General features: G+C 47.8%; 1 protein-coding gene across 3 annotated transcripts in view; it reads left to right on the plus strand.

The window, feature by feature from the left end:
* LOC309586745 (cystathionine beta-synthase-like) overlaps positions 1-15,220 on the plus strand; it is a 33,569-nt gene that overhangs the window by 903 nt on the left and 17,446 nt on the right. Inside the window, exons 2-8 of one of the 3 annotated variants that reach the window (XM_082304127.1) lie at positions 313-444; positions 1,155-1,296; positions 1,738-1,804; positions 10,080-10,210; positions 11,256-11,467; positions 12,070-12,176; positions 13,147-13,281. In XM_082304127.1, the coding sequence (XP_082160253.1) occupies positions 10,169-10,210; positions 11,256-11,467; positions 12,070-12,176; positions 13,147-13,281 (496 nt within the window). In that variant the 5' untranslated portion in view covers positions 313-444; positions 1,155-1,296; positions 1,738-1,804; positions 10,080-10,168. Of the gene's footprint in view, positions 1-312; positions 445-1,154; positions 1,297-1,737; positions 1,805-3,704; positions 3,803-10,079; positions 10,211-11,255; positions 11,468-12,069; positions 12,177-13,146; positions 13,282-15,220 lie in introns of those variants that run through there. The other 2 variants (XM_082304129.1, XM_082304128.1) reach the window with 2 other exon arrangements.

A 15,220-nucleotide genomic window follows, 5' to 3' on the forward strand; every position in this document is an offset into this window, starting at 1 on the left:
TGCTGGGGGTTACTGCCAAAAAAGATGTTAATTCAATTGATCTAAAGTTTCAGCTGTAAATCGGATAGGTGGAATCAGGGTTGAATGATGGGAGCTAACAAACCAGATCTGCTGCCAGCAGACCAGCTCTGGGAGCCAGGGGCTTCCTTTCAACCTACGCGAAGTGGGAGAGGGAAGGGTGCGCTTTACCTCCTCTCTAACTGTTACAGCGCAAATGCCCGCTTCTTCGCAGTGCTCCGATAATCATCGGGTTCGGTGCTTTCTCCTAATTTCAGTTTTGGTGTTTGCTTTCTAACTAGATCGTTTTGACAGGACCAAAGGCAAGCTGCATGCATTCGTACGTCAGCAGAGCAGGAAGGTGGTAACTTCTGGTGAAGCGGTGGGATGCGAGCGGGGCTGAGGGCAGCCACTTCTCGGGTGAGCTGGAGCCCCGTAGCAACTTGTGTGAGTACGGTTGCCCCTTTGATCCGAGTATCTTAAAAATATTCAGCCGTCTGCCAGCTGTTCCCACTAGGAAGAGAAAATTAACATGATTCGGGTATTCCTTTGGGACAAACCCATGCACTTTTGACAAAAGTATGCAGAGCACTATTTTCTGGAGCACTGTGAAATCGGTGCTCTGTAGGCCGCTTCCAGCTCTCAATTTCCAAAGCTGATCTTTTAGTTATGTCCGGAGGAGAAAAAAAAAATGAATTGTTTCTGCTCTGGTTTCAGTGAGCCACAAGACAAAGTGGGGAGAAAGGTAGCAGATAGCAATCAGGCCAGTCTCCTTGCGTCTGTTTTTCACAGAAAAGCCTTTAGTCTACCAGGCTGTGCTTTTGCCAGCATCTGGCTTGATTTCAAGTCTTGCTGCCTATGCAACTGAATATTGGCCATGTTTCAGATCGTTCTCACTTTCTTCCTGGAGCTGTCTGGGATTGCGGCCAGGGGGAGGGAGGGAGCTGCTCCCACTGCAGCCTGTGTACCAGCCTGCCTCCTGGGCCTGGGAGCTGTGGGAAGAGCCAGGGGGAGCAACCGCTCCTCCCTTTTCTACCCACCCATTTCCCTTGAAAGCTAATAACTGTTTGTGTCAAAGAGAAAGATGAGAGAGTTTCATGGATCAAAACAGTCCTGCATCTTCTATCATTTCCTCTTCCTTCCTCCTTCCTTTCTAGTGAACATGGAGGACGCTTCCTCTCTGCTTCCTCTGGTGTTGGTGGAGAAAAAAGTCCTGGAGCTGCAGGAGGAAGAGACTTGATAAAGGGACTCTGAGGCAGGACATGAAGAACTGATTTCTGGACAAAGCACAAGTGGAAAGTGAGCAGCCAGCCTTACTGACTTTGGGATCGCATGCAACATTAATTGTTGCATGGCTGGACTGGAGATGGGCAAGGGAAATTCCAAAGCCGAAGACAGGCTAAAATATGACCACATAATAGTCTCATTAATGTCTGGGCCAGTCTTTTCATTCTGGAGGGGTTTGACTCATGATGTTTGACCCTTTCATGTGACTGTGTTAACCACAACAAAGAGACATTTACTTGCCCTTCTTGCTCAGCCTCCAAGAAGGCGAGCCTTTGGTCTTTCGGACAGCTCTGTGATTCTCAAGCACACGTGGTGGCAGCTGTAACACTTTACAGAAAGACCATCTTCAGCAAAAGGAATAGATCTGTAGGTGAAGAGAGAGTAGCAGGGTGAATCATGTTCTAAGATAAAGCTACCTTGAATTGCTTTTCTCTGTATTGGTATCTTTTATAGATACAGAAGAAATTGCTGCTTGGATTTTCTACAGCAACAAGCTACTTTCTCGAGACGTTTCATTCTGGTAAGCCTTTTCGGTATCTCATGCTTTCATGCAAGGATTTCTGTTTTGTTTTTCAACTTTCTGCATGACCTTGAGCACCTTGTGGTAGTCAAGAATTACTCTGAGACAATTTGCACCGAGTGTCTTGAATTCACGTGCACCCAGTGTTATACATGGTAAAGCTCCATTCACAACAGTGCAGATGCAGCCTCTGTGACACTGAGCGGCTTCCCAGGCAAATACCTCATTTTCACATCCTCAGGCACCATCAGGAGTGTAATAATTACATCAGAGCATAATAACTATCCATTGCGTTGGTGCCACAAGGACTCACAGAGGTGAAGCCGATTCGGCTAGAACACAGCCCCTCACGAGGCTCGAGATGGCTGCTCCTTCTTCACGGGCAGCGCGCCGCCTGCCTCTGTGCCGGCAAGCGCACCAGCAGATGAGTGCCAAATTGTCGGCAACACAGGAGCTTACAGCAGAGAAAGCATTTAGGTGTTTTCCAGAGACATGCTTAGGGCCTGGCATCTTTTGGGATTAAACCCATTTCCTGGTTTGTGGCATAACAGCCGCTAGCGAGGTGAGCGGTGTGGGTTTGTTTCAGTGAGACACTGGTGCTTACTTTTTGTAGCGCCATTTGCAGCCTGCATCTCCCTGCCGGGGAATTCACCGGCTCTTCCCAGCGCACCGGCTGGGTTATTTCCGGGCTTTGACATGTGTCCTGGTTTCAGCAGGGATAGAGTTAGTTTTCTTCCTAGTAGCTCGTATAGTGCTGTGTTTTGGATTTAGGATGAGAATAATGTTGATAACACACTGATGTTGTAGTTGTTGCTAAGTAGTGTTTACACTAAATCAAGGACTTTCCAGCTTCCCATGCTCTGCCAGGTGCACAAGAAGCTGGGAGGGAGCACAGCCAGGACAGCTGACCCAGACTGGCCAAGGGGCTGTTCCATACTGTACGGCGTCGTGCTCAGTATATAAACTGGGGGAAGAAGAAGGAAGGGGGGTACATTCAGAGTGATGGCATTTGTCTACCCAAGTAACTGCTACGCGCGATGGAGCCCTGCTTTCCTGGGGATGGCTGAATGCCTGCCTGCCCATGGGAAGCAGGGAATGAATTCCTTGCTTTGCTTTGCTTGTGCACGCGGCTTTTGCTTTACCTATTAAACTGTATCTCAACCCACGAGTGTTCTCACTTTTACTCTTCCAATTCTCTCCCCCATCACAGGCTGCGTGGGGCTTAGTTCCTGGCTGGGGTTAAGCCACAACGACGAGACCTGGGGCGGCCTCGGCCTCTCCCCCGATGCCGCTCAGGGCAAGCCGGGACGGGGCTGCCATGCCGGTGGCCCATGGCCGGGCGCCCGGACGCAGCGCGACCCTGAGGCCTTTCCGGGGGTTCAGGAGCCTGGCTGCAGCCCCAGCCGTGAAGCTCGCCTGGCGGCACCGCCGCTGGAGCGGTGGTTTGGGGCCTGGTTCCCAGGTCAGACCGGGAACACCTGCAGCGCTGGGGAGCGACCGGCGCCTGCAGGCGCGCGGCTAAACGTCGCCTTGGAAGGCCGAGTCCTGAGCACGCCCCCTCCGGAGACCTCGCCCCGCGCTCCGCGAAGGCCATGCGGAGAAACCCGGCCCTTCCGCCCCCGGTCTCCGGCGTGGGCCCGGGCGGCGCCGGCCGCCCCCCGCCCCGCGGCCCGGCCCGGCCCCCCCACGCCTGCGGGCGGCAGCGCCCGGCGGCCGCGCTCCCGCTCCCCATTGGCTGCCTCTGACTCGCCGACGCCCCCGTGGCGGCCAATCGCCGCCCGCGCTCCCGCTCCCTCCCCGCGGAGGGCGGTGGGCGGGGCCGTGGGGCCGCGCGGGCTCTCTTTAACCCCCGCGCCCGGCCGGCCGCCGCCGCGCCTCTCTCTCCCCTTCCTCCTCCTCATCATCCTCCTCCTCCACCTCCACCTCGCCGGTGTGCCGCGCCGCGGGTGGGCGGGCGGCGGCCGTCGTGTTCTCCTGGGGAGCGCCCGGCTCGCCTGGGTGAGGTAGCGGCCGTAGCGGGAGGGGAGCGGCGGCACCGTGACGCTGGGGGCGGCTGCGTCTCCCTCGCCGCGCGTTGCATCATCCGCGCGCGGTGGGGGGGGAGGGAGGATGAGGCCGGCGGGGCCGCGCGGGGTCCGCCGCGCCGCGCTTCGCCTCGGCGGGGGCGGCCGTTAAATGGCCGCTGTGGCGCGTGTTTCCTTTTTATTTTTTATTAAGAGCGGAGCGGGCAGCTTCGGAGCTGTCCTGGGGAAGCGGAGCCCTGGAGCCAGCCCCGGCGCTGCCATGCCCGCGGGGAGGAGCGGGCCGCAGGCCCCGGGAGGGCACCGGCCGCCGGGGCGGCCGCCGGGGATGCTCTGGGCGGCCGGAGGGTGCCTGCGGGGTGCCCCCTCCGGGCGGGGAGCGGGGGGGAAGGTGGGCCTTCTGCCTCTTACGCAGGCTTGCAAGGCGACGCTGTTCCTTTTGTTTTTCTTTCTGGGGTTGGCACCAGCTCTTCAGCCGTTCTTGGCCTGTCATCTGTTGTTCTCATGGGTACCGGGGCAGTCTCTTATCAATGTTTTTTGGCAAGTTTGGCTAATGCAGTTGACTAAGAAGCTTCTTCTATTATGCTTTATTGTATACGTTGCCCTTCCCCTATTAGGAAGGGTCTGAACTTGGCTGAAACCTGTGAGACCTACTTCTATAGCAACGTTAGTAATGCTGCTGGCATATTGCTGAACTAGCCGTTACTTGAAAGACAAGCAATTCCTCTCCTGTTCCTGCTTGACTATCTAGTCTTCTGTATTTTTTTTTTAGTCCTTTGACCATGGAGGTTTTAGAATGCTGGGCCATGTTCCAGCAAAGTTACTGAGGCTGTTTGCCCTTTAAACAAGTCTGTTTGCCAAGTCGAGGCATGAAAACTCTGTGTTCTGCAAAACTTGTGCTGTGGAAAGGAGGGAAAACTCAGAGTATGGAGATACGTGAAATTGGGGGATTTTATGCCAGAGGAAGAAAGGTGTTTCCTGGAAAACTGAAACTTGCTCAGAACCTGGTATTTCTGAGCAGGAGAATGGCTGCAGTGAGATCACTACTGATGAAGTAAGGTTTAGGTGTTAGATTAGGTTCAGTACTTGGGGCGTTTGGACAGGTCATCCTTTCTGATACCGGTTGGTGGCTCTTTAGTATCCTATCGTGACCCTCCGTGCACGAGTTAACCAGCCTGCTTTCCCCAAGCCAGAGCGGTACTTCTAAAAATTGTGGTTGGTAGCCAGGGTCCTGGTGGGCCCGTGGCCTGGAGCGTGCACGCTGGCTCAGGTGCGTCACTAACCTGGCGCTGGCAGCAGAGCAGGCTGCCAGGACGGCTGGGATGGGCTGGCCTCTAGCTATTGGCAGGTGCCTGCTGTCTGCATGTGAGATCCATAGGAACTAGGCAGGCAGCAGGGTGTACCATGCCTATGGTTGCACTGTGGATGCCTGCCAAAAGCTCTCCAGCAGTAGCCAGAGTGGGTGGCAGCTGGTCTTTCCCACAAAACACGCATCAGCCAAAAAGTTGGCTTCCTGCCCAGGCAGTGGTGACCAAAGTTCCTCTGCCAGCCTTTATCAGAGGTCCATGGGCTAACAAAAGATGTGATGCCTTGTGGGGAGCAGGGGGCACCGTAATGCTGGGGAAGGGGAGCTGTGCTTCTACCTGTTTTATAGACCTGGTCAGAAATTGAGAGCAGAGCTTCAACTCCCTCTTTTTGTTGTGTTGGGCGACTTGCTTAATCTCTGTAATTCTTCCCTCCCTGTACTTGGTGAGCTTGGCAGGTCAAGAGCACTGTTCAGGCTGTAATGTTCATCTGTCTTTGTATGCTAAGGAGAGGGAACTAGAAGCAGGGAAAGAAATAATGAAAGCTGCTGACTGCAGCAGGTAAAAATGCAGATAAGGCATTTTCCGTCTTTTCTCTAATGCTGTTGTGCTCCTTGAAGACATCAGTGTTCACTCAGAAGACTTAACGGGTGAGTCCGGACAGGGTTGGAGTGAACTCAGGAAATGGATATGTCAGAAGCACCTGTGTTAGCGCTGCATGCACAGCTTCCTTTCTGGGGAAGGGAAGGCAGACTGAACACTTCCGTGTTTTTGCTGGCTGATCTCTAGCATAACAATTACCATCGTGGTGGAAGTTGCTTTGCTGTTGAAGTTTTAACATCTTTGCAGTGTTACAGAGGCATTAAAGAACTACTCATTTCCTGTCAGGAGGCTTATGAGTATGCCAGTCCAGCCTTGAAAGGAAGAGTGATCATTGAGAGGACACAGGTGTGCTCATCTCTTATCTGTTTTCCTCTAGGCAGCAGATGTTTCTCAAAGTATTTCTTGCTAGAGTCACAGACTTGTTAATTGATACCCCAGTTTCTTCGGGTCACTTGATGTCTCCTGACACAGAAGCGATGGCTGTAGCGATGTAGCTGCCTGCTACTGAGGAAGCAGCAGAGTGGAGCCAAAAAAAAAAAACCCACCGACAACAAAACCCACCCCACCCCCCCCCCCCAAAAAAAACCACAACAAAAAACGGATGGCTGACTGTCTCCTGATTCACTTATAGCTGTAGTGTTTCCAAATAGCTTCCAAAGGCTGGATGGGTACTGCTACATCTGGTAACCTGTAAAGATCCTAAAGCTCTCTAACACCCTGTGGTACTCAGAGGGAGAAGAACAATTGGTTTGTAGTGGTTTACTTGTTCACGGAGTAAAGTACTTGCTTAATGTCAAAGTTTCCCATTCTCAGGCTGCAGCATAATGGAATCCTGTGTCTCATCTCTTGCTGAGTTGTCAGCCCTTGGGGCATCTCTCTCTGATCCACCTCTTACACCTGTCTTTTAGACAGCTTCATTTCTGCTTCAGGCAAGACTCAAGTTAATGAGGTTCTTGCATACATGATACTCTCTAAATGTCTGCATTAGTGCTGATATCATATACTGTAAACAGCTTTAGAAACTGTAGCTCCTAACATAACTATGGAGTGAGTTCAACTCAGTCTGGCTGGGGATTAATTTAACTCGCTGGTCTTCAATCCTGTTCTGTAGGAGTTGAGAAATAGTTTAGGTCTTGGGTTCCCTGTGGAGATGGATCCAGAGATGTGAGCCTTGCCTCTGAGGCTTTCTGGATCTCGTACCTCTGCCTATGTCCCAATCCCCTTCATGACTTAAGTTTAAGTGGCTTTGTAAATTGTCTTTCAGATTTTTCTGCCTCGTGCCCTCTGCAGATATAATGGCAGAAGTTAGTCAGGCTTTTCTAGTTAGACTTTGCCCACACCCCCAGCTAGTTAAGGGAGTGTTCCCTTTTACAACAAACTTAAATTCAGGTCGACAGAATTTCTTTCCTGAAGATGGGCAACTCTTCCTGCAGCTTATGTCCCTTAGACTCTTCTGAGCAGCGTTCAGTTGCAGTTGGAGCAGCAGTCACCATTTTCCTGTCCTGTCTTCCCAGTCTGTGTTCGCAGGAGAAAGACTGAGAAGAGGCTCAGGCTAGTGAAAAAGTTGCTATTGTCCTCTGTTTTAATACTTTCTGCTCACCCCTTTTCCTTTGCCCCCAAAGATCTCTGCAGTAGAAAGACTCACCAGCTTCCTGTGGCCTGATTTGGGCCTGTAGGCAGGATCATAGGTCTTGGGCTGGAATTTGGATGTCCTAGACTGACCACCTCTGCCCCCCGTTTTGCTGAAGTTGCATCATCTAGGGCTGTAAGCACCCGCTGGATGTTCTGAGTGGTGTGTCAGGAAGCTCATCAGTAGCACTGAAGGAGCTCAGAGATCTGAGGTCTTCCTGTTGGTTCTGAATGTGACAAGTCACTCTTGGGCTCTTGATGTGTTTCTTAGGTATAACTGTAAGTCATTGCAGATGCTTTTATGTCTCCACTGAGTGCTGTAGTAAGAATTCCCCTTGGAGAGCAGTCAAGTCTGTCCTAGGATTTTGTCCTTCTCCAAAACCCAAAGATATTAGGCTGACCATAGCTGAGACTGATTCTCTGCTAGCATGATTAGCATTTGACTTTATAAATGTATATATGCATACCTATCTACTTTGGGCTGGGTGGGTGTGGGGTTATTTAAAATAATGCCTAATAGACTGATTTGAAGGGATTTATTGAACAGGAGCTTGTGTTCCTTCCAATGAATTACATTGCTTAAGGTTAGTATTTGGTGACAGGATTTCTGTTGGCAATGCTTGTGGTTAGTTTTTTCTCTCTCTCCTTGTTTTTGTTCAGAGTTCTAGCCCCATTATTGAAGCTTTGATCAAACATCAAAGTATTGCCATTCCTCTAAACACATGAGAGAATCTCACAGCTTAGTTGAAGGCAATAAATATAGCTTTTCCTCCATTTCTGCTGTTTCTAGTTCAAGAGGTGATGGATGTTGCTGTTAGTGGATTGTGGGTTTCTTTGCCTTACAATAGAGGAAATGAGATGGTATTGTCTTTCCGAATTCAGAAGAATCCTCCAAAAGGCAACTTTTGAACATTCATTTCTTTCCTGCTGTCAATACAAAGAACAAGCACTTATTTTTTGAAACCTCTGAAACCTTTACTGCAACAAATTTCTCTCCCTTTTTCCTCAATTTTTGAACTCTCTTGAAGGATACTGAGGACTGGTAATTTAAAGTCTGGTTTTGCACTATTTTTATGACAACCTAGAAGATGAACAAAATCTGCTGTAACCCCTTGCTGCTTTGTTCCTGCATGGTGAAATGGTTTGATCCTTTGGCAGCAAGGTGCCCTTATTAGGTGGACTTCGTAAATATTGTTGGTGTTACCTGCGAGCAGAGGCAGCCGGTGTCTATGTCCGGTATTGCATGCCAGCTGTCTGAAGGAGCATGTGGATGTGACTCATAGGAAGCCGTGAAACTTCTCCAGTGTTTTTTCTTTACTGAAAAAAGTGTCGATATTCTGAACTGTGAACCAGGCACCTTCTAGAAATAGAAATGAAGGCTGGGTTTCACTCTGGAATTAGAAGTAAGCTCTTTCCTGGTAACAAAGACTGGTTGGTGTTAGATTATGTATACTTATGGGATATTAGCTTTCTTGGACTGATGTCTCTCAGTCTAGTCCTGGTCAGTAGTCTAGGACAGGATGTAGTTCAGCTTGGCTCTTGGGCATGCATTAACCTAAATAAAGTAGAATGGCATCATTTTGGTGGCATGGAAGTCTTTGTATCCAGAAGGAGAATTACTTCAAGCCTTAGTCTGGAAAGTTGGTACTTTTTTCCCTAAAGGAGGGCAGTTTAAATGCCTTAGGCATTTTCTTCAAATCAGCATCTAAGAAAGGAATTGGTGTGCATACGGCAGTGCTTGTTAGTGGTGCATGTTAACTTGCAGGATCAAATGCTAACTGATACTGTGATTCAGATATTTTTTTTTCCAGTGTGTCACCAGACCATCAACTCTGCCTGGTCTAAGCTGTATCTGTTTTGTGTGCATTTGTCAGAAGGGGGAGGATGAGGCCAGGGACCCGTTCCAGGCCTAGCACAATTCAGTAATGGAAAGAGTTTGAATCTTACTGCAAAATGGTGATGAGAAAAACAAATATTAGGGGAAAAAACTCCACGCTTTCCAAGACTTCAGCCAGGTTTTTGTCTTCAATGGAAAGGAAGCAGGCAGGCTCTGTGAACAACTGGCTGGAGTAGGAGAAATGAACTTATTGCTTCCATTTTATATTTACTAATTTCTGAAACAAAAAGCCTGCTAGAAGGCTTCCTTGCTTCCTTGTGGTTGAAGTGTTTGCTCTGTGTGTTATATCCAGCATCACTATAGTTGTGCGTGCAACGCTAATTCAATTCGGGTAGAAACTTGTGAGATTTTGGTCTGCTCGAGGGTAGAAAGGCTTCTGAAAGTGTTTCTGTAAAAAGCCTTTTCCTAAGTTGTGTACAGGGTCTTTTGGTGATGACGCCATGAAGCCCTTTCACCCTTGGTGTCCCTAGAAGTATATATCCTGTGAACCGGAGTATTTTCTATTACTTTTTATGGCTTTCAAGCTTATGGAATTGCAGACAGTCCAACAGAGATGCTTTCTGCTTACTTTACTGGATCTAAGCTGTGGAGGGCAGGGCAGAGGAAAGATTAGGTAATGCGGGAAAAAGTGTCAGGAGACCCTCTACTGGTCTTGCACAATACCTCTGCTGCATGATTTCTTTTTTTTTTAATCCTGTTTGTACAAGTCATCTTCACTTTGTTCTGCAGCTTCTTTTTTCCCTGTGAAAGTGAGATGTGTGTGTTGTCCCCGCAAGAGACTGTTCCCTGATATTTTTTTTCCTAACTTACGTGATCTGCAGCTTTGAAGAGGATTCCGGTCTCGTGACCCACAGTACTTGGTCTCCTGAAGAAAGTCCAGTCTACTGTGCCATCACCTTCATCAAAGAATATGGAGAAGTTGGTATCAGAAAGGCCTGCTTCTGTGTCTAAGGTACTCATTGGTCTTTGGGGAATACTGTTTGCTTGTCTTTCTGTCACCAAAATTTGGGAAAGCCCTGTCTGTTTTCAGAGGGTTTTCTAGGTTTTTTGCTGGAATGCTGTGGAGGTAGGTGCTATTGAAACCAGTGGCCTTTCTGGAAGAGTTCTTCTGCATGAACACAAGTAGCAATGCAGAGTCTTTTGGCACCATTTTCTAATTAGTCACCAAGTAGTCTTACTCTGTTCCTCTCTGCTTGGAATGGGGAGGTTTTATTTCAGAGAGCTGTTTTTTGGTGTGGGAGGGGTGTCTCCCATGAAACTACTCCTGTTTTCTTGATATTTATGAAAGCTAGTGACAGTAAGCACATGCTTCAGTGTGTTTAAGTTATCTTCATGTAGGGCACTGTATTGAGCTTTTGCACTCTGCGTTGCTGTGCAAGATTCTTGTTTTGGTGATAAGGATTTGGCAGATCAAAATTATGCCGAAATGCTTTCCCATCTTCACAGTACTATGGAAACATCAACTGACTATTAAAATAGCCATTTGTTGTGACCTTTTTCATATAAGGGAAAAACAAGACTGGGACACTTGAGGGTGGGATTTGTCTGAGACATACTATGCTCTCTCCCCTAATACCTGGGTCTTTAGGCATAGTGACAGGATCTCTTGTAGTCAGTGGCAGAACCTGTTCTTGGGTGTTAAAAGCTACCTGTTGCCATTGCCCCTTTCAGTTTATAGGCAGTACTGCTCTCTTGAAAATTGCCACCAGGGTAGTTTCTGTTCAGGCTTCCCTCAGAAGAACTGCATGCTGAAACACTAGACTGGAAATAGATTATGTTGGTGAAGGGACAGAGACAAGAATAAGGACTTATTAGTAGCATGATTTTTAGCTATTGTAGGGGGGGCAATGATGTGAATGGGTGGTTTCCCATGGTGCAGAAGCTGAGTGACTTTGATAGTCTCAAAAGATGCTCTGACCTTGTTAGGCATACGAATCACTCTGTTTAGTAGTTTTTTTTTTTTTCCTCTCTTACCCCCCCCCGCCCCTTCCCCCAAGGATGAAATGCCTACACTTTCTTCCCAGGAGAAGCCAGCTACGAACTCATGCCCTCATGCACCTGGCAAATATTTTCTCCCTGATGGGATGGACAATGGGAACTGCAAGGCTAATGAGAAGGAAAGGGAGTGGATCCGCCCCGATACACCTAGCAAATGCACGTGGAAGCTTGGGAAGCCCCCCTCTGCCTCCCCGCATCGTCATACCACTCTGTAAGTATTATTTTTATTTGCTGACTTTCAATACAGCACTAATCCAGGTCACCCCAGAGCCACGTGGATTTAATGAAAGATGACTGATTTAAATTAATGCTGTTCAGCATATAGATATGCTGGTGCTTCCTAATTTCCATGTGTAAGCAAAGCTAAGAACCCAGATTTAAGCATACAAGGGGCCTTGCACCAAAGATGTGAAACTACATGGACTGTAACTAACTTATTTTAAGTAACCTGCCAAGCAGTTCCCTGACTAGATGAAAGATTGCACTGTTAATGCCTTTTGCTTGTAAAATAGCTGACTCTGAGCAGTGCTAAGCTACTTCATGCCAGGAGGAAGTGCAGAGCAGTTCATTCTTGCCTCAGCAGTTGGCTTGATGTCTGATTAATCCTTGTTTTGGATCAGGGACTTGATGTTTTGTGAATTTTTGTATCCAATGGACATTCTTTTAAACCAAAATATCCAAAATAACTAGCCTGATAAAGGGGAGAGAGAAAGCTGTTTGAAACAAAAAGCATCGGAAATGCTGTGTTGCTTTTGTGTGACCTGCCTGTGGCCCTTTCTGTATATACACTGACTTTTTTTGTATGTGTACCAGGCCAGAGCCTCTGAAAATCCTGCCAAGCATCCTGAATAAAGTTGGCGATACACCCTTGGTGCGAATCAACAAGATTGGGAAGCAGTATGGGCTCAAGTGTGAACTCTGTGAGTACTGCTGCAGGCAGAAAATCAAAATAAGAAACACTGTTTCAGAATCTTGGGTAGTCCTGCTTAGTAGTGTCATCTAACCTGGGCATAGGAGGAGTGCAGGTACGCTGCAATAAACAGTGAGAAAAATTCCTCTTTTTCTTTGGCAGATTTTCAGGTTTTTAGGATTTGGTCATCTAAAACATCTTTCAGTTTGTACCTCATGAGAACATTTCCTGCAGCTTTTCCATTTTTGTAGAAAAACTAAAACTTTTTTTCATAGAAAATAATTTTTTAATTTTAAAAAAGTTATATGAAGGTTTTTCACTGCTTCTCATATTCAGAGTATGCATCAGTGTGTGTAAAATGCAGATCTGCAGTTACCACTAAAGATCACTGAAAATGATGAAAGGGATGAAACTGTCAGTGAATGTTTTGTTTGTTTTTAAACCCAACCACACTGGAGATATCTGGAGGCTCTGATTAGAGTCCTGAAAGGTGCTGTTTAACACCGTTGAGGGGATTAATGCTGGGAGTACTGAAGTGAAAGCGTAGGCTGAACAAGGGGAGAAACTTCCAGTTTGATCAGAAACTCTTTGGCTGGAGAATATAGTAAGAAAGAGGCAAGGCGTGTTGGTAGAGTTCTCTTCCCCCATGCTATTGCACTGGAAGAGCCCTGGGGCTTTTTATACTAATGACTGGGTTGTAATAAGGAGCAAAGATGAAAGGAGAGGTCATATTTTCAGGAGAGTGACAGAGTATGAGTTCCTGGCTTCTGTGGCCAGCATCAAGTACCAAACTTTTGCTGTGTTGTGACCCACAACAGTGGAGATCTGTGAACTGAATCTCTGTCTCTGGTTTTGTAAAGTAGGGAAGTGAATTGGGCAGACACGTTAACAGAGTTACTCCTGCAGATATGTTAGGGACCAGCAGCCTCTTTAGCAAATGACTGCTGTTTAAGAACTCTGCTTGGTGTCTTTGTTTCCAGTGGCAAAATGTGAGTTCTTCAATGCTGGGGGCAGTGTGAAGGACCGTATCAGCCTGAGGATGGTGGAAGATGCTGAGAAGGCTGGGATCTTGAAGCCTGGGGACACGATCATAGAGCCAACCTCTGGAAACACAGGTAGGGGGTGGAGAGACCCTAGCAAAGTGTGGAGGGGAAAACACTGTGGTGGTTTTCCTGGAAGAGGCAGACTTGAGACTGGAGCGGGGAGGCTGCCTGTGCAAGGAAGAAAGGGGATCTCTTCCTGCCTGCATGGTGTAGGGAGCAGTGCCTCTTCCATCTCGCACAAGGAACAATTCTGCAGTGTCCTATACTGACCAGAACAGCTGGGAAGGAGGTCTGCTAAATTTGCAGGGTCTCTTTGCTTTAAAAGAAGTGTTAGGCCAGATTCACTAGGGTCTTTTGGTCCTTCTCAGGAATTAAAGTCTGACTGAAATTACTGGAAATCAAGCACCAAAAGACTGGTGTGAATCTGGATCTTCCCTTTCTGTCTGGGAAGCCCCATGGTCCTTGTTCCTACACTCTGTCAGGTGAGGTGGGCCTGGTTTGAGAAACAGCCTTTCCTGTGTGGTGCAGCTGAGGTGGGAGGTAAGTTGCATCCCTACGGCACTATCTGCTAACACAGCCCTTGCACACCCAGATTTTCAACAGATACCACTTGGGTCAGCATCTCTTCCTTGGAAGGCTGGAGGAAGGAACAGTCCCACTAGTGAGGGGCCAGGGCAGAGCATCTGATGATCCGAGCAGACTGGAGTTAACTCTGGGCTCCTGTGTCATGGCTGTTGTACTTCTGTTAAGCTGCTCTTCTGGTGGGGAGTAAACATACCCGGAATGTTCCCCCTTGAGCTAGTTAAATATAAAATATATTGCCTCCTCTGAGGAGGTTTCTGAGCTGAGGAAGTAGCTACAAGCTACTTCCCTGCCTGATGTGTTCTGGAGAGGTGTCTTGTCCTGTTCTTAAACTCTTTTTTTCCTGGGCATCCATGCACTGTTGCCTTCTGATAGACACAGGCCAGGCAGATCTTCCTGTTGTTCTTTTGATCCAGTCCAGCCTTTGTTAATGGAGGGACTGGGATGATGAGCTGATCTGTGAGCAGTTCCCCTGCTTTCAGCAGAAAACTGGGAAGTCATATCTGTTGCCGTTTGCTCAGCAGATGCTCTGTGGGGGGAGCAGTGCAACTGAAGCCCTTGCGACTGTGGCTATACTTCTTGCCTGAACAATGGCATGTAGTGGAAAATATCCATATATTGCATTCCTCCAGTATCTGAGGTCATACTATGACACCCTACTTTCTGGGTCAGTACCTGATAAATGGTTCCCCATGCCACAGAATTCAAAAGACAGAAAGAAGGCAGAACTGAAGGATATGCAGGACAGTTAGTTCAGAAAGCTGTTTGTTTGTTTTTTGGGTTTGTTTTTTTTTGTTTGTTTTTTGTTTTTTTTTTTTCATTTAAAAGCAAAGTCCAGGGCAGGCAGTAACCTGAGAGAACTGGCTTTTGCTCTAGGCTACTGCTCAGAGCTACTGAGTATGTTAAATGTGAGAGCTAATGTGTTACACTTTTGTCTTCTCTGCATCCCACTTCTCCCTCAGCCAAAGTCCTGATTTGGCATTTGCTGCATTTCCAGGTCAGTAGCAGAAAGTACAAAGTGTTAGAGTTCAGGTCTTAAAATGCTTTCTTCATCACAGACCATAAGGGAGAGTGCTGGATGGCTTCTCTTCAGTCTTTGGCCTTAGTGAGGCCTTTGCTGTCTTTTTTTATTTGGCATCCATATTTATCTATAATATACTGGGAAAGTTCCCCCCCCCCCCCCCCCCCCAAATATTTATTTACACACTACTTGAATTACTTGAGGTGTGAGTTATGCTTCTCTTACAGGAACGGTTAAAGATTTTTTTTTTTTTTTTTTTTTTTTTTTTTTTCTCTCTCACCCCTACGCAATCCAGCACCACATAGAAACAGAGACAGCTTTGAACAAGCAAGTCACTGTGTAGGGTAAACTGCCTGTGAGGCATTGTCCTATGCATGTGTTGGTATTGTGCCTGGTACCCAAAACAGC

The sequence above is a fragment of the Platalea leucorodia genome (genome assembly GCF_965183815.1).
Source record: "Platalea leucorodia genome assembly, chromosome: 2".
NCBI lineage: Eukaryota > Metazoa > Chordata > Aves > Pelecaniformes > Threskiornithidae > Platalea > Platalea leucorodia.